Genomic DNA, 24,492 nt, shown 5'->3' on the forward strand with positions numbered 1-24,492 from the left:
ATTAAACTCTAACTCCCCATTCCTTCTCCCCTTCCCAGGCATCTACCAATGTACTTTCTGACTCTATGAATTTGACTATCCTAAGTATATGGTAATAAATGGAATCAAACAGTGTTTGTTAACAAGGCTCAGAGAAAATATTGGTGTCTAAATAGAGCTTCCTTATAATTCAGTTAAAGAGCAGGAAAAAACAACATACCTGAGTTAAAGGGCAAACAGTCTTCCCACCCATGTCTCATACACTGATGGCAAAAGTGAAGTGGGTGGCTGCCAACCTGGCAGCATCTGTATGATTTGGGAAGTGTGTGTGTGTTTGGGAAGTGTGTGTGTGTGTGTGTGTGTGTGTGTGTGTGTGTCCAGAAGACCATATGTTTTGCTGATGGGATCTCAGCTCTAAGGGAATGGGTAGGGTCCTGTGAGTGTCACGGCAGGTAAACAGAGCTGCATCTAGAGTGGAAATGGCCTGAGGAGGACTCTTAGGGTGACCAATGTGAGATATTGATGGTCCTGAGAGGAGACGGGTCAGGACTAAACCTCAGGGAGATGAAAAGCATATTCTCGCTTTGGGAAACTTAGGAAGGAAATAGAGTCTAGCCCAATATCTGAGATATTACCTGGAAATTAACTGTAAGGTAAGAGGAAATGTTTAAACTTGCAAGCTCAGCATTTTGTTGCAAGGTAAGGCCTGCTTAAAAGAAACACAACCTAAGTTTTCCCAAAGGGGCTTCTTAGGTGGCTCAGTAGGTACAGAATCTGCCTGCCAGTGCAGGACATGCAGGAGACCTGGGTTTGATTCCTGGGTCTGGAAAATCCCCGGGAGTAGGAAATGGCAACACACTCCAATATTCTTGCCTGGAAAATTCCATGGACAGAGGAGTCTGACAGGCTAGAGTCCAAAGGGTCACCCATGGGGTCACAGAGTTGAACATGACTGAACACAGGACAGAACATAGTTTCTCCGGTCATGACAAAATTCACAGTTGCTTTATCCAAACCTAATATTTTCTACATTTGCTCATTTTTTAAAGCCTCTGTTATTTCAAAATAATAGGATATCTGAAGTTTTATAGCCTATTTATATTGCCATTTCCAGTCTTAAAGTATTTTGCATATGCATTAATTTATTTAGCCTTTAGACAGTCCTGTGAGGCAAGTAACACTATAGTTCAAACTTGACAATTAAATAGGACGCTGGATCCATTTGAAGTTTAACAGTGTGATCATTTGAGGAGAGAAGTGGACATTGTGGGACTTTCAAGCAGAAGATTCAACATAGTGTAGAAAGCAGAATCAACAGAACTTAGTGAAAGATTGGATATGGAAGTAAAGTAGAGGACTCAAGCCCCACAACTTATGGTGTGGCTGAAGCAACTAGGAAGATGATGGAGCCATTTAGCTATGTAACAGGGTGTGCTGCAGAATAATGACTAGAGTTTAGAAAAGTATGTGGTCAGTACGGAGCTCCTGCCTACTGAGAAACCTGTATGCAGGTGAGGAAGCAACAGTTAGAACTGGACATGGAAAAATGAACTGGTTCAAAATTGGGAAAGGAATATGTCAAGGCTGCATATTGTCAGTCTGCTTATTTAACTTATATGTAGAGTACATCATGTGAAATGCTGGGCTGGATGAAGCACAAGCTGGAATCAAGATTGCCAGGAGAAATATCAATAACCTCAGATACGCAGATGACACCACCCTTATGGAAGAAAGTGAAGAGGAACTAAAAAGCCTCTTGATGAAAGTGAAAGAGGAGAGTGAAAAAGCTGGCTTAAAACTCAGCATTCAGAAAACTAAGATCATGGCATCTGGTCCCATCACTCCATGGCAAATAGATGGGGAAAAGGTGAAACAGTGACAGATTTTATTTTCTTGGGCTCCAAGATCCATGTGGACAGTGACTGCAGCCACGAAATTAAAGATGCTTGCTCCTTGGAAGAAAAGCTATGACAAACCTAGATAACATATTAAAATGAAGAGACATCACTTAGCTGACAAAAGTCCATATAGTCAAAGCTATGGTTTTTCTAGTAGTCATGTACAGATGTGAGAGTTGAATCATAAAGAAGGCTGAGTTGCAAAGAATTGATGCTTTTGAATTGTGGTGCTGGAGAAGACTCTTGAGAGTCCCTTGGACAGTGAGAATACCAAATTAGTCAATCCTAAAGGAAATCAACCCTGATTATTCATTGGAAGGAGTGATATTGAAAATGAAACTCCAATATTTTAGACATCTGATGTGAAGAACTGACTCACTGGAAAAGACCCTGATGATGGGAAAGATTGAAGGCAGGAGGAGAAGGGGTGACGGAGGATGAGATGGTTGGATGGCATCACTGACTCAATGTTTGACATAAGTTTGAGCAAGCTCCTGAAGGACAGGGAAGCCTGGTGTGCTGCAGTCCAGGGGGTTGTGAAGAGCTGGACATGACTTAACAACTGAATAACAATGCAGCTCTGCTGGAAGTGCTAGGGAAACGTCTGCATGGCTTACAGAAAGTATCAGCTTTACATCTTCAAGTTCATCTTCCCTCTGAAGATCTGTTTAAGACAACTTATATAAGAGAAGATCCAGGTTTATGAAAAGCAAGTTCCAGAGAGGAATTCTGTAGGGCAGTTTCTCCAGGTTATCTCTCTACCATTTGAGAGAGGGAGGGGAAGTGCTCCACATTCCTCTCTCGGGCATATGAAGGACATCCTAGATCAGGGGTTCCCAGCCTCCAGGATCTAATGCCTGATGATCTGAGGTGGAGCTGATATAATAATAATAGAAATAAAGTATACAATAAATGTAACGTGCTTGAATCATCCTGAAGCCATTCCCCCCATGCCAGTCTGTGGGAAAACTGTCTTCCACAAAACTGGTACCTGATGTCAAAAAGGTACCACTGCCCTGGAGAACATCAGGAAGAAATTGAGGGTGCCTGCAAAAAAGGCAAGATGGACCTTCCACTCTCCTCAAGAGACCGGCTATGGAGGTAAAGAGATGTATAGGGTAATTTTTATGCAGCCACCAGGGTGAAGAAGGATCTTCTGAGATTGTTATGTGATCCCAGGATTTGGGGATCATGTCCTAACACAGAAGCTGATACCTGCTTCTCATTCAGTGAATTCTCAAGTTCTGAGGCTGGCTGGGTCTCACCCAGTGGTAAAGCAAGTAGAGAAGATAGTGCTGGACTAGTTGTACTTTCCTTTTAAAATAGAACAACTTGTCCATAAGCCTATGAATGTCAAGAAAAGAATGAGTTTCGCTAACATGCTAGGTCCTGATATTGGCTGACATTTTTGGAGAGGGAACCTACAGGTAGAAGGCTGTGGGTGGATCTTTGGGGGCAGTAATGGACAAGGGTGCAAGCAATTTGCCAAGGGGTGTGTTGCCTGCATCAGGAACTGTGAAGCATGGAATTTCCAATGGGAGACCTCTATGTAACCCATTAAAAAAAAATCCCATGAGACACTTACACATCTGAAGGCAATGGTAGATGGACCGGAACAATATTAGGCTCTGCCTCTTTTAGTTTCATTTTATCTTTTCTACCATGACCCTCAGGAAATCAACAAGAACAAAAGAAATAAAAATGGACATGCCTTCTATTCCCCACTGTTGATGCCTTAACACAAGTCAGGCTTTAGACTGGATTTAGACTGGATTTTTTTAGCATACAAATGAGTCTTGATTATCAAAACTGGGTGGTCTTTGTCACTGAAAGTGACTGGAAAACCATGGAACTTGCTCTAGAGCTCTCATGAGCAAGGAAGGAGGTCCTGATACAGCTTGTGGAATAAAGTGATTGGAGATAAGTAAGGCCCTTCCAAGGAACTAGTTACAAGTTCAAGACTTACATGTTTTTTATGCCCAATAATACTGAGCAAGTAGATTTGTTAGGTATTAGGGTAGGTTAGGGTAGGGCATTAGAAAAAAGCAGAAAGATAACAGAAGCCTAATAAATGAACAGTTGAAAGCAAACAAAGTTCTTTACAATAAAAAATGGGTTGTACCAACACGTTGTTTTGTGTGACATCTACTCTGCCATATTTTGTCTCAGAATGAATGATGTTATTGCTCATATTCTATAATGTGAAAGTCCCAACTGACACAGAAAGTATGGCTATTGTTTTCATCACTATTTTTTCTTGATTTTGGAACAACAGTCACCAAAGTAGTCTTTTTAGATAACTGTATTTCCCAAAGCATTTCTTTTGACTTATCAGTGGATCTGGGGAAAAATGCCAAGAACAATCAAATTTAAGAGCTCCAACTAATTCAAGATCATACGTAAAGAGCAATAATATTTTACACTAGACTAAGCCAAAATGAAAATGGGATTAAAAATAAATCATTGATTTATTCACAAACTCCCTATCTTATGGCAATTATAAAGAGTCTCATTTTTTCCCCCTTATATATCTACTTAATGGTAAAGAGATTTGCGACAACCACATGGGGACGTTTTGAATACTTCCTCTGTGACATTGGGCAAGGAAGTTTGGCAATTAGAATCTAGAAACTAGAGTCTGTAATTCTGGATTTTATTTCCAGATCGGAAGCCAACTTTTAGTGACCCATATAATTCGCTTACTCCTCAGCACCGCATGCTTGATTCTACATACAGAGCGAGGGACCATCTATCTTTCAGGGGACTGGGCAAGTGTCTAATTTGGGCTTGATGTTTTATAACCCTGTGGGGTGAACAGGGATACAGTGACAGCACAGACTAACAGGTAAACCACTTTTGCCTTTCTGTCCCAAGTTATTTTTGCCAGTGTGATGGCAGGTGCCAGGGAGAAAAAGCAAACACATCTGAATGGTGGCAACAGTACCGCCAACCTCGCCAGGAGTGTTCCCTGTAAAATACCACCATGGAACTCTCCTGTGCCAAGCAAGGCTACATGCAGTTTCTCTCCTGACACCACACAATTCATCACCGAGTTAATTGGGAGGGGGCTTAAGGACTTCTACCTAAAGCTGGTTTTCAGTAGAGGAGGGGCTTGGTTTGAAGAGATCCTGAGGAACTAGATATCTCTCTCTTCCCCTTAGGAGAATCTCTGTAGGTCCAGAGATGAAACTTTTCATGTGATTAGGAGAGAAGCCGGTGATACATTAAAAGCCATACTCTTTCCATTTCGTCTCTCCTGCTGCCTCTGCTGCTGCTGCTCCTGCCAACACATATGCTCTCCACCCCCATGGAGGGCCCCCACTGCCAGTTCTCCATCCACTGCCACCATCAGGAGGACTCATGCATTCATTGCACCTGTTTTATGAGGCTCTCCCAGCTACGTCCACCTGTCTATAAACAGCTCTGGGGGGACTCTGGGACAAGGTAGTGATGGCACGACTCTACACACAATTTATTGGTGACTTCTCGTTGGGGGGATGGGATCCCAAGAGGAACAAGAGAGGCATTAGTGACACCTCTTGCAAGCCTGGGAACTGGATTGCAATCCTGGACGGTGGGGATGGATTCTGCATCTCACAAATTGACAATGTAGTTCCTTTGCTCTGGTGTATTTCAGCCACAGCTGTCAATGAAACAAAAAGTTGGAAAATATCCTAGGAGAGGCACAGAAATGGAAAGAGGCAGTAAAGACATTTAGTTGATGTAGGAATTGGAAAAACAGTGAGTAGAGCCAGGAAGGCTATAGAGAGCTTTAAAAGTAAATCACCACAGAAATGGTAAGGACCTAACAGAAGCAGAAAACTAAGAAGTGGCAAGAACACACAGAAGAACTATACAAGAAAAGTCTTAATGACCTTGATAACCATGATGGTGTGGTCACTTACCTAGAACCAAACATCCTGGAGTGTGAAGTCAAGTGGGCCTTAGGAAGCATTACTATGAACAAAGCTATTGGAGGTGATGGAATTCTAGCTGAACCATTTCAAATCATAAAAGATGATGCTACGAAAGTGTTGCACTCAATATATCAGCAAATCTGGAAAACTCAGCAGTGGCCACAGGACTGAAAAAGGCCAGTTTTCATTCAAATCCCAAATAAAGGCAATGCCAAAGAATTGCCACACAGTTACACTCATTTCATATGCTAGCAAGGTTATGTGCAAAATCCTTCCAGCTATGTTTCAGCAGTTTGTGAACTGAGAATTTCCAGATGTACAACCTAGGTTTGGAAAAGGCAGAGGAACCAGAGATCAAATTGTCAACATTTATTGGATCATGGAGAAAGCAAAGGAGTTCCAGAAAAAATATGTACTTCTGTTTCATTGACTACATTAACTGTATGGATCACAACAAACTTTGGAAAATTCTTTCACCTGTCTCCTGAGGAACTTGTATGCAGGTCAAAAAGCAACAGTTAGAACTGAATAGGGAACAATGGACTAGTTCAGAATTGAGAAAGGAGTACATTAAGGCTATATATTATCACCCTGCTTATTTAACTTATATGCAAAGTACATCATGCAAAATGCTGGGCAGGATGGATGGATTCACAAGCTGGAATCAAGAGAGATGGAAGAAATATTAACAACCTCAGATATGCAGATGATATCACTCTAACAGCAGAAAGTGAAGAGGAACTAAAGAGCTTCTTAATGAAGGTAAAAGAGGGGAGAGAAAAAGCTGACTTGAAACTCAACATTCAAAAAACTAAGATCATGGCATCCAGTCCCATCACTTCACAGCAAATAGAAAGAGGAAAATGTGGAAGCACTGCAAGATTCTATTTTCCTGGGCTCCAGAATCACTGTGGATGGTGACTGCAGCCATGAAATTAAAAGACACTTGCTCCTTGGAAGGAAAGCTATGACAAACCTAGATAACATATTAAAAATCAGAGATATCACTTTGCTGACAAAGGTCCAAGTAGTCAAAGCTATGATTTTTCCAGCAGTCATGTATGGATGGGAGAACTGGATCATAAAGAAGGCTAAGCACTGAAGATTTGATGCTTTCGAACTATGGTGCTGGAGAAGACTCTTTTAAGAGTCCCTTGGACTGCAAGGAGATGAAACCAGTCAATCCTAAAGAAATCGATTCTGAATATTCTTTGGAAGGACTGATGCTGAGCTGAAGCTCCAATACTTTGGCCACTTGATGTGAAGAGCTGATTTATTGGGAAAGACCCTGATGCTTAGGTTGAAGGCAAAAGGAGAAGGAGAGGGCAGAGTATGAGATGGTTAGATAGCGTCACTGACTCAAACGACATGAATTTGAGCCAACGCAGGGGAGACTGTGGAGGGCAGAGGAGGCTGGCATGCTACAGTCCATGGTGTCTCAAAGAGTTGGATATGACTTAGCAATTGAAAAACAACATCAACACATGAGCAGCAGAAACTCAGAAGCAAACAAACTTATAAGCCTGAAATGCCTAGTAGTAAAAAATCTGTGTCTCAGACTTGACTACTCTCTTCCCTCAGAGTCTCTGCCCAATAGCCCAGCTGCATGACAGACTTCTCTCATACAGTAGAAGGTAGTACAGAGTATTGGCAAACTGAATGGAGTACTCAATGACTATTTGCCAAATTGGATTGAATGGTCAATAGCATGTTCTTGACCCTGAGGGTCCAATATACTACTATAGAAAGAAGTAATGTATTTTGAATAGGAAGAGATGAACCTCAAATATAGGAGGAGGGATTTGGATAGGCGAAAAGGAACATTCTTCTCTGATAATGAGGACTTGGAAAGAAGAACCTCTAGAATCTCCTTCTTTAGGTATCTATAAACAATGTTCTCTTGGGGACGTAGGAATGGATGAAACTCAAAGACAATAGTCTGTTTTCCTGATTACTTCTTTCAAAGATGTCAGTCCATAAAGAGTCATGGAAACTTGGTCTAGTGACCATAATGTAATTACTCGAGCCTGATTGCTTTGTGGAATATGCCCTTGATTGTTAAAAAGTTCAAATGGGACTTTTCTTGATGACTCTAATGAAATTTCCTCTTGGGATATTCAGGGACAAAGATCCAGATTTTGGAGGACCACTTTGAACACACACACACATACATACACTCAAAAGCAGAATGCAGAAATACTGTTTCTCAATTATTCTGGCTCTTATTTTTAACACTGCAAAGATTAATCTTTAGAAACATGGAGGAATAAAACAATATTGGTCTGGTAGATGAATGTTGGGGAAGGCCCATATACCAAGAGACATGCAAGACTTAAAGCTTGAGGCTATAAACCTTCCTCTTTTGAAGGAACTTTTTAGCATGATAAAAACAGAGCCAAACAGATTAAATAAAGAACATAGTTCACTGAATACTTTGAGTATTGTGCTGTAAAAAGAAACTGGATATGAAGGGATGAGGGCTTCCCAGGTAGCTCAGTGGTGAAGAATCCGCCTGCCAATGTAGGAGATGCAGGAGAAGTGGGTTCAATCCCTGGATCGGGAAGATCCACTGGAGAAGGGAATGGAATCCCACTCCAGTATTCTTGCCTGGGAAAGCCCACAATCAAAGGAGACTGGCAGGCTGCAGTCCATGGGGTTGCAAAGAGTCGGACATGATGAGCAAATAAACAAACAACAACGTGGAGGGATGACTTAGAGGCTAAGTCATGTTGGAATTCAGTAGAACTTTCTGAGAGATTAAATGTTTAGGCTGATATCTGTGAAAGCCATATTTAAAAGATTAGGAGTTTAATAATTGATACATTGATGCTGTCAATAAAATATATTTAAATTAAGATGTCTCATTCAGAAAGCTCCTGTCAAGGATTTTTCAGTATTCTTTCAGGGTGGAAGTTGAGGACATGAATACAAGGGTATGGTGGGCGATAGATTTCCCCATGCATCACATAACTAAAAGAGAACTTCTACGCTTAAGAATGTTGCCTCTAATCTTATAATGACGGCACTGTTAAATGTAATATAAAAGACTCCGATGATATATAAATTAAGTGTCAAATAAAAAATAAATTCTTAACTCTAAATATAAGTGAAGATTTCTTTCTGATATAAATTTCAGCAAAATCTTTTTGGATCCACCTCCTTGAGCAATGAAAATAAAAACAAAAAGAAATGGGACCAAATCAAACTTACAAGCTTTTGCACAGCAAAGGAAATCCTAAACAAAATGAAAAGTGAACCCACAGAATGGGAGAAAATATTTGCAAATGAAGTGACTGACAAGGGATTAAACTCCAAAATTTAGAAACAGCTCATGTAGCTCTATATAAAAAAATAAACAACCTAATCAAAAAATGGGCAGAATATCTAAATAGACATTTCTCCAAAGAAGACATACAAATGGCCAAGAGGTGTATAAGAGATGCTCAACACTGATAATTATTAGAGATATGCAAATAAAAATTAGCGTCACCTTACAGTAGTCTGAGTGGCCATCATCAAACATTCTATAAACAATATATGCTGGACAGAATGTGGAGAGAATGTGGAGAAATGGGTATATAAACTGGTATAGCCACTATGGAGAACAGTATGGAGGTTCCTTGTAAAACTAAAAATAAAACTACCATATGGTCCAGCAGTCCCATTCCTGGGCATTCGAGTTTTCTAATTTGGAAAGACACAAGCACCCCAATATCCACTGCAGTACTATTTACAATATCCAAGACACAGAAGCAACCTAAATGTCCCTTGACAGAGGAAAGGATATAGAAGATTTGGTACAATATACAAGGGACTATTACTCAGCCATAAAAACATGAAAGAGTGACATTTGCCACAACGTAGATGGACTTAGAGATCAAGTTTCTAAGTGAAGTCAGAGAAAGACAAATGTGTGGAAATGTATTCCACTTATATGTGGAATATAAAAAAAGAGATACAAATGACCTTATTTGCAAAACACAAACAGACTCACAGACTCACAGAACAAATTTATGGTTACCAAAGATGAAATGTAGGGGAGCAGGGGTAAATTAGGAGCCTGGGATTAACATATTCAAACTATATGTAAAATATAAAGCCTTGCTGATAGTCAACAGGACCTACTGTATAGCACAGGAACTCTACTCAACATTCTGCAATTACTTACATGGGAAAAAATGGATATTATGAAATGCATGACTGAATCACTATGCTGCCCACCTGAGACTAACACAACATTGTAAATCATCTATATTCCAATATAAAACAAAAGTTAAGTTAAAAAGGAAGATTTCTTTAATTAATACATTGCTTATTTCTTAGTCATATGAGAAATTTGAACATTGGATAGTGAGAAAATATTACATTCTATTCATTTATGAAGATTCTTCCAGAGTTTCATTAAAATATGTTTGCCTCACCTTATTTAGGTATTTTGGGTATCCTCTTATAAGATAACCTTTATGTAAATTGGGCTTCCAAAACTGGAAACATAGAAAATGATCCGGCCTTTGAAGATGATGCTTTGTGTTGTCCAGTTTTTCTTCCTTGTGAGGGGTTTTCATATTTAGGACAGTCATCGCACATTTTGAAAACCATGTGTATTTCACTCCCAAGACCACAATGTTTCATCTGTCCCATGAAACCCCTTCAGTCTTAGGGTTTCCTGCCGACCTCGCAGAGCATATCTTTCAGTCTTTCCTATTTTGTTAATATCTGCTACCTGCCCATCATTCTGCTCAATGCTGGGGAGAGTCAGGGCTGCCAACTAATATCTATGAGACATAATTTGATTAATTTGGGGTTTTACAGATCTTTACTGAAATTAAATTTTTTAAATAAAATAATAATAAATAGTCATTAGAAAAAATAAAAAAATAGAGAATTACATGAAGCAAAATGTAAAACTGTCTCCTCTCCCTACAGGTAGCCTTATTGATAAAGGCAGAGAAGTTCCTTGTCCCAGTATATCTCCTCTCTATACTTACAATATTCTAGAAAATTTTATACAAATAGAATCACATTTACAAACTTTCCAGAGCATTTCTTGTTTAACACTTTTGATGTATGATTTTTTCATGGGTTGTGGCTTGTGGCCAGTAGGTGGTAGGGTTTGGGATCTGAATCCCAGCGTGGTGAATATTATGGGCTGTTACCCACTACTTCGCTTACTTTTTAGTGCTCAGTTCTCATCTCTGCAATATTATAAGAGGGAAAGCTCCCTGAGAGAAGGACCATCCTGTTTTTTGTATCTCCTATAGAACATAAGGCTATGCCAGGTACAAAGAAAGCTCTCAGGAGATAGAAGGTAAATTGAATTAAGTGGTGGTATGGGCCAGAGGAGGCCAACCCTGAAAAATCACCATTAAGTTATAGTGCATGTGACGTATATGTATAACTATATCTATTTATCTAGATAGGTATATCTAGAAATTAAATTTTCTTTTTCCTCAAAGAGTCAATAATACCATATTTACATATGTGACATGTCTAATTTTATCTGAGCTTCATCCCTGTGAGGTGCAGAGGGAAACATTTAATACTTCTATTGAATGGGTCTGAAAGTCATGCAAAGAGAGATCAGTTATTTTTTTGGCAGTAACACAGATTAACTATGATCTGAACACTGGTCTCCAGTATCTCCTATACTTAGTTCAGTATCTTGTCCCCATGACTACTTTGTAACTTTTGCACTTAAAAATTCCCATATATTTGAGCATCAGGTAAAGAAAAATGATAAGCCAGCTAAGAAAATTAACGTCAACATATTAACCATATAAGTACCTGTTCTTATACACAATGGAATATTTCAGCCATAAAAAGGAACAAAATTGGGTTAAACGTACAGCCATGGATAGACATAGAGACTGTCATACAGAATGAAGTCAGAAAGAGAGAAACATATATTAATGCAAATATGTGGAATCTAGGAAAATAGTACAGGTGATCTAATTTGCAAAGCAGATATTGAGACACAGACATAGAGATCAAGCATATGGATACCAAGGGTGAAGGGAGGGGTGATAGGAGGAATCGGGAGATTGGGATTGTCATATATACACTATTGATGCTATGCATAAAATAGATAACCAAAGGGAGAAAAATAGATAACAAACAAGAACCTACTTTATAACACAGGGAACTCTACTCCACGCTCTGTGGTGACCTAAATGAGAAAGGAAATCCAAAAAAGAGGGGATATATGTATACGTCTAGCTGGACCATAAAGAAGGCTGAGCACTGAAGAATTGATACTTTTGAATTGTGGTGCTGGAAAAGACTCTTAATAGTCCTTGGATAGCAAGGAGATCAAAACAGCCAATCCTGAAGGAAATCAATCCTGAATATTCACCGAAAGGACTGATGCTGAAGCTGATGCTCTAATATTTTGGCCACCTGATGTGAAGAGCCAACTCATTGGCAAAGACCCTGATGCTGGGAAAGACTGAAGGCAAAAGGAGAAGGGGACATCAGAGGATGAGATGGTTAGATAGCATCACCAACTCAATGGACATAAGTTTGAGAAAGCTCCAGGAGACAGTGAAGGACAGGGAAGCCTGGTGAGCTACAATTCATGGGGTTGCAAAGAGTCAGACATGATTTAGCAATTGAACCACAACAGTAGCTAATTCACTTTGCTGTATAGTAGAAACGATTAATAACAGAACATTGTAAAGCAGGTACACCTCAATAAAAATTAATTTAAAAAATCTAAGTACCTGTTATTCTTTTTCTTTTTTCTAAAGTTCTTACCATCACTGTGAAAGCATGCACAGCAGAGAAGTTCAAGGTCGGGTCATCAGTTTTCTGTTGGTAAACCACACGATACTGGAAGATGATGCCGTTGGGAGAGTCTGGCTCAGTCCAGTTCAGCAGAACTGAATGGGCACCGGTGACTTGAGCCCAAGGTGCCGGGAAATCTTGAGGTGGGGCTTCCAGAGTCCGTGCTGACGACCACAGACTCTCCACAGAGCCCCTGGAGTTACAGGCTCTGACCCGATACTCATAGAGTGTGAAAGGCCTCAAAGTGTCGGCATCGTCAATAAATTCAAGGGCTCCTTCTGACCAGACAAACACAAGGGATTCCTCTTCAGTGCCAGTAGGACGTCTGAAAGGAAACCAGGAAGGAATCAGTGACACCTCACACTCAAGAAGGTTTGTGGACAGAGTAAGAAATTGCTTTTTAGAAGAATTTGTTACAAACTCAATTTTTCAACAGTCCCGTTAACCAAAATGAACATGGTAAGTCTAACAATAGGAGTTTGCTTCGGAACTCTTTAAAGGGTAAAAGTCAAATTTATTTCAGATGGCTTCTCCAAAACCTAAGTAAAAAGCAGAGTATGCTCAAAAAATTCTTTCAACTATCTAAGAAAGGAATTTAGTCCCATCTTTAGATTTTACTAATGTCAAAACTAGGGCTCATGAAATCAGACAGAAAAAAACAAGTAACTATCACTTTGTTGTACATCTGAAACTAACACAACATTTTAAATCAATTATATTTCAACCTTACCCCCCACCCGAGCCCCCCAAAATCCCTAAGGCCCATGCAAACTCTTTTGGTACTCAACATATAGAGCATTGGAGAAGGCAATAGCAACCCACTCCAGTATTCTTGCCTGGAGAATCCCATGGACAGACGAGCATGGGGAGCTACACTCCAGGGGGTTGCAGAGTCGAACACAACTGAGCGACTAACACCCACACACACACAGAGCATTAAATGTCTAAGTACAAGAATTGGAATTGTCAGTTGTTAGAATGGCCCCCAATATGTGATATGGTATTTTATTTGGAACAGATACTTGCTAATCTGGGTATAAAATCATGATGCAGATCTGCCCAGAATGGGAAGTTTCCGAGGAATCGTGGTTGGTCTCTTTCTGGGTTACCAGCATCCGAACCCAGTAAGCTCAATAAAACTTTTTAAAAAAATTAAAGTATAGTTAATTTACAAAGGTGACTTAATTTCTACTATACAGCAAAGTGATTCAGTACATTCTTTTTTATACCCATTTCCATTATGGTATATCTGAGAATATTGAATATAGTTCTCTGTGCTTTCCAGTAGGACCTTGTTTATCTATTCTATATGTAACGGTTTGCATCTACTAACCTCAAGCTTCCAGTCCAAATAATTTTTTGAATGAACGGCCCAAAGGCATATAATTCCATGGCTTTTCTGCATCTTTGCCTCATCTCTATCAACCCTTCCTTCCCATGAGGTTAAGTGTTCTAGGTTGGGGAAGAATTGTACACAAGGGATGACCCTTTCCTCATTTCGCTTCATCTCCAGTTGAGAAGAGATTGATGAATAAATCAGTATTTTCCAGGCTCTTAGGGGTATTTAATTAACTCACTCTTCAGATGCTGGCATGTTCACATACTGCCATATCAGATTAACCATCAAATTGGAAAGGGTTATTAAGACAAAGTAAATGACAGTACCTTTCAAGAAAAGGCAGGATATTTAAAATTTTTGGCTTTGAGAATATGATGATCCTCAAGTTGATAAGTCACTATGACCTAGGAAAGAGCAATGACAGTCTACCTGCTGGAGGCTGTGGAGAATTCACAGATAATCCCAGTGACCTGCAGTTATGGCTCAACAACGCACCTCATTATTCCTTGCCAGACTCTGCACCCAGTATAGGTGTGCAGGGTGTGGCCTTTGTACTTGCTGCTGATACCAGGTACCAGGTGTGTCAGTGGGATGGATCATTCTAATGAGGACCAAGGGCTCACAGCCAAAATCTCCTCTCAGTAAGTTTTTTAAAAGGTGTTTGCTGAGAACATGATGTAGTAGACAAACATGAACTTTTATGGGAAAATAAAATAGTCTGTTTTGTCTGGCTTCAAACTTTCTATGACAATTGAAAGAATTTTTGTAAAAAATTCATGAATTCCTACATTGAGGTATAGCCATAGTTGTCATAAAACTGACATTCTATTAAAAAAGTAAAGAAAAAACAAAACAAAAAGGAAAAAAGTAGGAGAAACATAAAAAATAAAAGAACACACACACAATGGGTATTCTTTTTTTTAATTTACTTTTTTAATCGAAGGATAAGTGCTTTGCAGAATTTTGTTGTTTTCTGTCAAACCTGAACATGAATTAGCCATAAGATATACACACATCCCCTCCCTCCTGAACCTCCCTCCCATCTCCCCTCCCATCCCACCCCTCTAGGTTGATACAGAGCCCCTGAGTTTTCTGAGCCATACAGCAAATTCCCATTGTGGATATTCTTTAAAAAATTGCCTGAAAGTATAAATTTTAAAAATCTGTACTATGTAAGAGATAAAGTATTATGTTAGCCCCAAGTTTATCCACCAAAATAGCTGGAGGATGCAGTCTGGTTAAATATTCAGTTCTGATAAGAAATAATTAATATTATAGTGAGGTAACCATGGGAAGGACTGATGCTGAAGCTGAAACTCCAACACTTTGGCCACCTCATGCGAAGAGTTGACTCATTGGAAAAGACTCTGATGCTGGGAGGGATTAGGGGAAGGAGAAGAAGAGGATGACAGAGGATGAGACGGCTGGATGGCATCACCGACTCGATGGACATGAGTTTGCGTGAACTCCGGAAGTTGGTGATGGACAGGGAGGCCTGGCATGCTGCGATTCATGGGGTCACAAAGAGTTGGACACGACAGAGTGACTGAACTGAACTGAACTGAACCATTCCATCTGTGGTATTTTAAAAAAAAAAAAGGACATTTTTATGTTGAATGAATTCTGAATAGAAGATATTGAATAGACAACAATTATTTCTAATTTATTTAAGATATAAGCTTCAACTGTTCATTTAACTGGAAGTGTTTCCTCCTGAACAGTCTGTGTGCAGGAAAATCACATTTCCAGTTCTCTCTGAAGAGCCAAATGGTTGTCTCTGCTTAAGCTCATGTGGGAGATACTTCACTAATTCCCTCTTCTAATTCGAGTTAATTTAATGTTGCTTAACACTTAAGAAGAAAACAAAAATAATTATTAAACCAGGAACTATATATTTTAAAGAGCATTCATACTTATGTTGTCTTCATGTAGTATAACCTTTTAAAGAACTCCCTACTCTCTTGGAATGCCAGTAGTTCTTAGTGCTTATCTTCAAAAGCAATTAAAATAAAATCCTACAATTTAATGCATTTCCCATAACAATTTAGGATGAGACTGCCAACCTTACCTCATGAAGAATATTAGAATACTCTGAGTTTAAATAAATAACCAGAAACACCTGTAGTCACAGGAGATGGGTTGCAGGCCTTGCCTTGCCACACCATTAAATGACCTTGGGCAAACTCACCTGTATTCTCTAGTTTTCATTTTACTTTGTAAACTGGAGTAAATAATCTTATAGTGCATAATGTCTAGAATTTTGTAAGACTTAAATAATTCTTATTTAATTATGCACATGAAAATCACTGGATCAAATGTAATACATAACACAAAGGAAGTTATCACTGAAATGATGTCCAAAGCCGTAAGAGGGTGTGGAGAAAAGCGAACCGTCCTACACTGTTGGTGGGAAGGTAAATTGGTGCAGCCACTATGGAGAATAATATGGAGGTTCCTTCAGAAACTAAAACTAGAATTACCATATGATCCTTGCAATCCTCTGAGTACAGATCTGGAGCCACCAGAGAAGCCTCAAACAGGGTTATAATATCCTCCTATGTGCTCAGCCTTTTCCGTATGGACTCACTTGTCACCATGTATTATAACAGACTTTCCTTTTTTATATGTCTCCTCCTATCCCACAAGTTCCTTGAAGGTAGGGACTCTACTTATTCTTCCACACACTCACAGCACCTAGTGGAGCATGGCACACTGCAGTGGACAATGAGTATTTTTTGAAGCAGTGACTGGATAACCAACTGGTTGACTAGAGTTCAAAATTTTGGTTCCAAGAAGAACCAGAGGAATGTTCTCATTATTAAGTTATTGTCTCTCAATTCTAAACCTACCCTTCTATATTTGGCTTTATGAGAGTAGGACGGGGACTCCATCATCTACGTTTCTGCTCGGCCAGCTGACTCTGTGCTGAGCTCTGCCAATAGGGGGTGCCAGAGGGTGACGTCAGAGACCTGAAAGGAAAAGGGAACTAACGGGCTCCTCCCTATCTGCTTCCTGCCTGCTTGCTGATTACATAAGGTTCTCTCCAAGAAGGATTTTTCACCTTGGAGGAGGTAGATCCTTCTCCCTTAGAAGCAGATAGTTCAACTGTGACATTTTCCCAACACTTTGAAAGCGAGCTTTATCTCATGCCTCCTCCTACAGACATCTGCATCAGCTGGTGGGTGCCCGCCCTCTCCCAGCCCCCCACTCTGCCTCCTCGAATGTCTGGGTCCCAGCATCAGAACTGCTTCTCTCTAATCTTCTGAGTTTTAATAATTCAAGCTATTTCTCTTTGTTGCCTCAGTCCTATAGGTATTAGCTCTTTCCTGCAGTTGCCATCTCCATGATATCTTGAGTTCTTTTTTCATCTTTCAGTTATCTAGTCAACAAATTGACAACCAGTTAGTAACTCTTTACATTAAATTCTCTCTGTTAAAATAACTGGTGTGGTTCTTCTTTCTTGAGCAGACTTTGATTGCTATAGAAAATGAGGATGATGCTCACAGAAAGAGGGAAATAAGAAAATCATAAAGAGGGTGATGATAGATTTGCATCTGGACTCACTGGACTTATCATTTTGTCTTTATCACACAATATTACATATTGACTGTAAAAAGTAATTAGAAAATACAGATGAGCAAAAAATTCAAGAATTATCCATAACCTATCTCTGGGCGATGAGCACTGTTAACTTTCTTTTGGTGTTTAACTTTCCAGACTTTTTTTGTGTACATATAAATGTAAAAGTATTCTTTATATTTAAAGAAAAACAGAATCATACTAGGTGTACTGTAGTAAAATCTTCTTTTATTATCATTAATGCCTTTCTTTGTCCTGAAATATAAATATATAACTGCCAGATTTGTCTTCCAAAGCATGGCTATGGATGGTTAACCTTGGATAACTTCCTATTTTTTAAAATCATGCTTTAACACAGTACTTTCACATACATAATTTAATTCCCATGAAATTCTAGATGTTATTTTCTATGTTTATTAGCCTAACTTAGATAAAAATGAACCTTAGGGAAAAATAGTGACTTGCCCAAGGTCACATAACTAGTAAGTGGCAGACCCAGGGCCTGGAAGCTGTATCTTCTGACTGCAAATGCCACCCTCTAGTCAAGCTATCACATTGTTTCTCTATTTTATCCCAAACCTTCAATGGTTCACATTGTTTCCAAATCAAAAACCTAAACTCCTTAACCTAGCATTCAAAGTCTTCCAAAATCTAGCATCAAGTAGATCTTCTAAATGTTTCCTACAAATAACAAATCTCCGGCTAAGCCTGACTGCTGCTGCTGCTGCTAAGTAGCTTCAGTCGTTAACTTTGGATAACTTCCTATTTTTTAAAATCTTGCTTTATGTTTAACAAAGTACTTTCACATACATGATTTAATTCCCATGAAATTCTAGATGTTATTTTCGATGTTTATTAGCCTAACTTACATAAAAATGAAGCTTAGGGAAAATAGTCCCACTCTGTGTGATCCCATAGACGGCAGCCCACCAGGCTCCCCCGTCGCTGGGATTCTCCAGGTAAGAAGACTGGAGTGGGTTGCCATTTCCTTCTCCAATGCAGGAAAGTGAAAAGTAAAAGTGAAAGTGAAGTCACTCAGTCGTGTCTGACTGTTAGCGACCCCATGGACTGCAGCCTACCAGGCTCCTCCACCCGTGGGATTTTCCAGGCAAGAGTACTGGAGTGGGTTGCCATTGCCTTCTCTGAGCCTGACTGCTACTGGGACCCTATACCTTCAGTGTTGGGAATTTTGCTTATTCCATTAATTTTATTCACCTGAGATATCTTTGCCATCAGGTAATGCTTGCTAATATTTTATCTACCATGAATGAAACAATACAAAGTTCTGAAATGAGTGAGATGACACATGGGAATTTTGTATATGTGGCATTTCCAATCAGTAAATTATAAAATAATGTTGACAAATTGTGTGCGTACTCAGTCACTAAATCATGTCAGACTATTTTAAGACTCCTTGGACTATAGCCCGCCAGGCTCCTCTCTCTGTGGGATTTCCCAAGCAAGAATACTGGAGTGGGTTGCCATTCCCTTTTCCAGGTGATCTTCCTGGCCAGGGTTTCCTGCATTACAGGCAGATACTTTACCCTCTGAGCCACCATCCAGGCTTTGAGGGATGGAAAGAATGGGGCAAAGGGGTAAAAACTTCTAGTATAAAAGAAGTAAGTCAGCATACAACATGGTGACTAGACTGATAATATTACATTGCAAATTTGAAAATTGCTAAGAAAGTAAAAAAAAACTTCTCAAAAGTAAAAAAATTTGTAACTCTGAATGGTAACAGTTGGTAACTAGACTAATTGTGGATCATACTGAAATGTACACTAATGTTGAACCATTATGTTGAACTCTTGAAACTAATATAATGTTGTTTGTTAATTACACTTCAAGTAAACAAAAACAAAATCCAGTCTACATTTAGATATAAGGAATAGAGCCATAAAAGCATAGGAAGAAATAATTGATATGTTATTTTTAATACGATCACTTGAAAATTTCCTTAATATACATGAAAATAGGTAAATTAATAAGAAACTGTCCAAATGAAAATAGTCTAAGGATATATGCTATACTATATACACACAAATACCAAATATATATTTGAAATAAATAAACAGTGTGGCTTATTATGACTAAAATTTTAATTAAAACAATAATAATATGCCACTTAAAATACTGAACTTGCAAAGATTTGAAAGATTGTTGTTTCAATATTGATAGGAGATTTCAGAATTAGAAATTCTTACATCCCATTTTTGAGAGACTGTTTCGGAATCTCTATATGCAGAGTACATCATGAGAAACACTGGGCTGGAAGAAGCACAAGCTGGAATCAAGATTGCCGGGAGAAATATCAATAATCTCAGATATGCCAATGACTCCACCCTTATGGCAGAAAGTGAAGAGGAACTAAAAAGCCTCTTGATGAAAGTGAAAGAGGAGAGTGAAAAAGTTGGCTTAAAGCTTAACATTCAGAGAACTAAGATCATAGCATCTGGTCCCATCACTTTATGGCAAATAGATGGGAAAATGGTGGAAACAGTGTCAGACTTTATTTTTGAGGGCTCCAAAATCACTGCAGATGGTGATTGCAGCCATGAAATTAAAAGACGTTTACTCCTTGGAAGGAAAGTTATGAGCAACCTAGACAGCATATTAAAAAGCAGAGACAACCTTTGTTACTTTGCCAACAAAGGTCTGTCTAGTCAAAGCTATGGTTTTCCTGTGGTCATGTATGGATATGAGAGTTGGACTGTGAAGAAAGCTGAGCACTGAAGAATTGAGGCTTTTGAACTGTGGTGTTGGAGAAGACTCTTGAGAGTCCCTTGGACTACAAGGAGATCCAACCAGTCCATTCTAAAGGAGATCAGTCCTGGGTGTTATTTGGAAGGAATGATGCTAAAGCTGAAACTCCAGTACTTTGGCCACCTCATAGGAAGAGTTGACTCATTGGAAAAGACTCTGATGCTGGGAAGGATTGGGGGCAGGAGGAGAAAGAGATGACAGAGGATGAGATGGCTGGATGGCATCACCGACTTGATGGACGTGAGTCTGGGTGAACTCCAGGAGTTGGTGATGGACAGGGAGGCCTGGTGTGCTGCAATTCATGAGGTTGCAAAGAGTCAGACATGACTGAGTGACTGAACTGAACTGAACTGAAGCTTCCAAGGTGGTGCAGTGGTAAAGAATCTACCTGCCAATGCAGGAGATAAAAGAGACATGGGTTTGATCACTGGGTTATGAAGATGCTCTGGAGTAGGAAATGGCAATCCACCCCAGTATTCTTGTCTGGAGAATCCCATGGATAGAGGAGCCTGGTGGGTTCCAGTTCATGGGGTTGCAAAGACTTGGACATGACTGAGAATGAAGTTTAACAACCTCTAAAAGTTTAAAATGGATAAAATTGGATTCTGCTCTTCTAGTAATAAGGATAATCTTCCATATGCTTATTGTAAAGATATTTTTGGAAAATTGCTTTTGTAATGAAAACCTGGAAATCACCTATTTTGCCATAAAAAGGGGACTGATTAAATAATACAAGATACATATTCATATAATAAAATATTGTTGAGTCTAAAAAAATGAGAGGTGTGTGTATCCAAATACAGAAATAAAATTTGAACAATTCCTTTATGTAACATTAATGTTACATATATTAAAATGAATAATAGTTATTTATCAATGGGAATTATATATGACATGGGTAAGTAATAAAAAAGGCATTACCTCTGTAATATTCTGTACTGTCAAACTTTTTTTTTTCTCCAAAAAAGTACTTCTAATTTAAATTCGCAAAGAGTTGGACACGACTCATTACATTTTTATTTTGTAAAGCCAGGTCTTAATGATATTAACTTTATCTAAGAATTCTCCATCAACAAAAGTGTTCCATAAATATTTCAGGAAGAATTCTTTTCTCCTGTATATTTTTTCACATTAAATAAAATTTGACAAATACTTATAGTTCTCACATTATATTGCTTGTTTTTCTGTTTGTTTAGTTTGACTTACATCTCCTACTATAGTAAAGGTCCTTTGTAATAGAGCCCAGATCTTACAGTAGAAATAAACATTATCATCCATTATCCATATATCTATTTGTCTATATCTATCTGCTCTATCTATCTATCTTCACATCCATACTTCCTTTCCACATAACACAAATTGATTGCATAAAAATTCCTTTACCTTTCAATCAATGCCCCCTTTTTCTTAGTTTACTCAATCAGCTTAATTACTCATTCTAAAAAATATTATTTATGGTACCCTGCTTGAAATAGTCTTCCATATCATCCTTCCATTCAAACTATCTCAGATTTTAGCCTTCAAAACCCTACTGAGCTTTTTAGAATACTCAATTATTTGAACCTGGAAGGCTCATCAGGTTTTACTTTTACAGTGTTTAGCAAGTGTTGGTGTTTGTATATTTTTGTCTTTTATTGAACACTGATCAAATCTTTTTTTAAAATTAGAGGCTGCTTTTGAGAATTAAAAACCCATGCATTTTTGTCTCTCTCAAAATAGAAGCGCCTAGTGGGAGATCATTTTATTACATGTCTTATAAAATCTTAAGAAAGAGTGGTGGATTTTGTAAATGAAAGTTGTATTTTGTGGGTGAATTTTACCATTTACAAGATTACAGATATAAAATAAAGGGGAAATGCTGAAGAAGCTTTACTATACAGGCCATACTTGTATAAAGCCTAAGATGGTCTTATCTATAACACGATCAGTAAACAGTTTGCAAAACCCTAACATAAAGTTTGTCTCTAATGTAGGAAATCTCTTTTGTAACTCACATGTGGTCAACAAAGTAGCCTAAATAATATATCAAACTAACAGGTGAACTAACCAGAAGCAATCACATTAATAGTCTCCTCCTTATTAGGTTATCTTTTGTTTTAGTTCTTAAAGTCATAAATAGCTTATATGCTTATTAGGGCAGAACCCCCCCCCCCCCCACCGCCCCCCAGCCTTTTTTTTTTTTAACAGGATGCTATCTAGAGGCAACATGTAAACAATGAAAGAGAAATACTGAGGGAAAATGCTTTGGGGAGTTGGAGAGAGCAGAGTGACAAACATTTTCAAGACGGGATTGGCAAATTGACTTCCTGCAACTTAATGAAAATATCTGCATAGGTCAAACCCCATCTTTGATTTGAGCTAAAGGGATTTCCTTTGGCGGTGATAGAAGAAAGAAGAGGCACATGATGAAGCAGAAATTACATGCCATAACCTCCCCAGAAAGCCCGCAGGCCCATGGCTATAACCATATGAGGGGCTCTATGGAGTCCCAGAATGAAAAAGAACTATGTGTCTACATTCTATTTCAGTCCTTACAAATTTCTGGGTTTTTTTTGCAGCTATCTAAGAAAAATTTGATATTGTTGTTGTCTAAGCACATTTAAACTTCAGCTGAAATAACTGCCAAGTGATTCATGCCTATGTAGGTGAACATAACGATTGTATCTGAAGCCCCAGCGCGCCATTTTCATTTCACTTTAAATAAAAAACAAAATGTATCTATGTCAGTCAGTGCCCTTCTGCTGTACTCAGAGGTATCAAACAGGCTACAATTATGATTGTGAAGTGATTGTGTCACATTGGAGGAAGGTTTATTGCTTTTGAGTCTGCTAGGCAGTAACACATTCTGTTTCATATTACTCTTTATATCATTGTTTGGCTGTGACTAGAATAATCAAATGCCATCAAATGCTGTCAAATTCAATTTACAGTATTTTTCATTGAAGCAGGCTTTCTGCATTATATTTCCTGTTTTCTCTCTCTATAGCTGCCATGGAATAGTCACTGTAATCATGAGCTTTATTTACAAAACCAACAGAGTGAAGCCACATCCTGGTCTATAACAGATACTTTATTTCCCTTTATTCAGAATAGGAATTTGATGTGCTTTTCTCATACAATTAGCATTAAGTAGACGAAAGGAAACTATTCCAAGAGGATGAGCATTTTAGAGGCTGCTCTAACGTGCTTAGTGTAAAATGTAAATTCACATTAGCCAGTTTTACATGTTTGTGTGTATTTGAATCAGAAATATTATTCTTCAAATTAATGTTTGCTGAGAGGAAAACATTTTGCTTGCTCATTCTGGGCAATGTCATTTACATAAAAAGAATAGCAATGGTAACTTTGATCCATCACAATCTTCCTATAAACCCAGACATGAAGACTGGTCTAAATCAAAGGGTTTTACCATCTTAAGTTACAAGAGGAGCCTAAACTAAGTTTCATGATGTGTCTAGGGTGCAGGACCAAACAAGGGAGGGCTAGGCTGCAGGAGAGACTAACAAAGGATGCTCGAGTGGGATGGGGATCTGAGAAAACATGTGGGCTTTGTACGCCTGATGTAAATAGATGGCTTTTGGAAAGGGGTTTCTGCAAAAGCTTTATGTCTGTTCGTGTCTGTCTTAGAAAGTGTCTTTTCTGTTTCACTGCTATGATCTGAATGAATGTGTTCTCCCAAATTGATATATTGAAATCCTAACCACCCAGGTGGTGATATTAGGAGGTGAATAGGTCATGAGGGTGGAGTCCTCATGCATGGAATTAGTGCCCTGACAGAGTCCCTGCAGGACCTGCTGCCACTTTTGCCATGTGAGAGAGAATATGGCCATCTGTGAAGCAGGAAGTGAGCCCTCACCAGAAAGCAAACCTGCCAGCACCTTGATCTTAACCTTCTCAGCCTCCAGAACCGTGAGAAATAAATATCTATTGTTTATAAGTCACCCGAGTTATGGTATTCTCGTTACAGCAACCTGAATGGACTAACACGGCAGCCAGCTCTCAGTGGCGGGTTCTCTGTTCTCGTCTCTCTGTTTCACTTTCTCCTTTCCTGCTCTTTCTCTTCCTCCTTCTCTTTCCTTCTCTCTCTGTGTCTATTTCTTTTCTTTCTCTCCTCTTCCTCCTATTTATTCAATATATATGTAAAGAAAACATTAATTTAAAACTATGTCCATGTTGATCAAGTGAAAAATGGATCAAGGAGCTCAATGTCCTCAAACCAAACTGCCCACAGAGT

The 24,492-nt window shown here is 38.8% G+C and overlaps 1 protein-coding gene across 1 annotated transcript in view; it reads right to left on the bottom strand.

Moving 5' to 3' along the window:
- The window catches only part of USH2A (usherin), a 983,289-nt gene that overhangs the window by 134,684 nt on the left and 824,113 nt on the right, over positions 1 to 24,492 (bottom strand). Inside the window, exon 62 of the mRNA XM_060396021.1 lies at positions 12,548 to 12,902. Within this exon, the coding sequence (XP_060252004.1) occupies positions 12,548 to 12,902 (355 nt within the window). The remainder of the gene's footprint in view (positions 1 to 12,547; positions 12,903 to 24,492) is intronic.

This window comes from Ovis aries, chromosome 12 (genome assembly GCF_016772045.2).
Source record: "Ovis aries strain OAR_USU_Benz2616 breed Rambouillet chromosome 12, ARS-UI_Ramb_v3.0, whole genome shotgun sequence".
Classification (NCBI taxonomy): domain Eukaryota; kingdom Metazoa; phylum Chordata; class Mammalia; order Artiodactyla; family Bovidae; genus Ovis; species Ovis aries.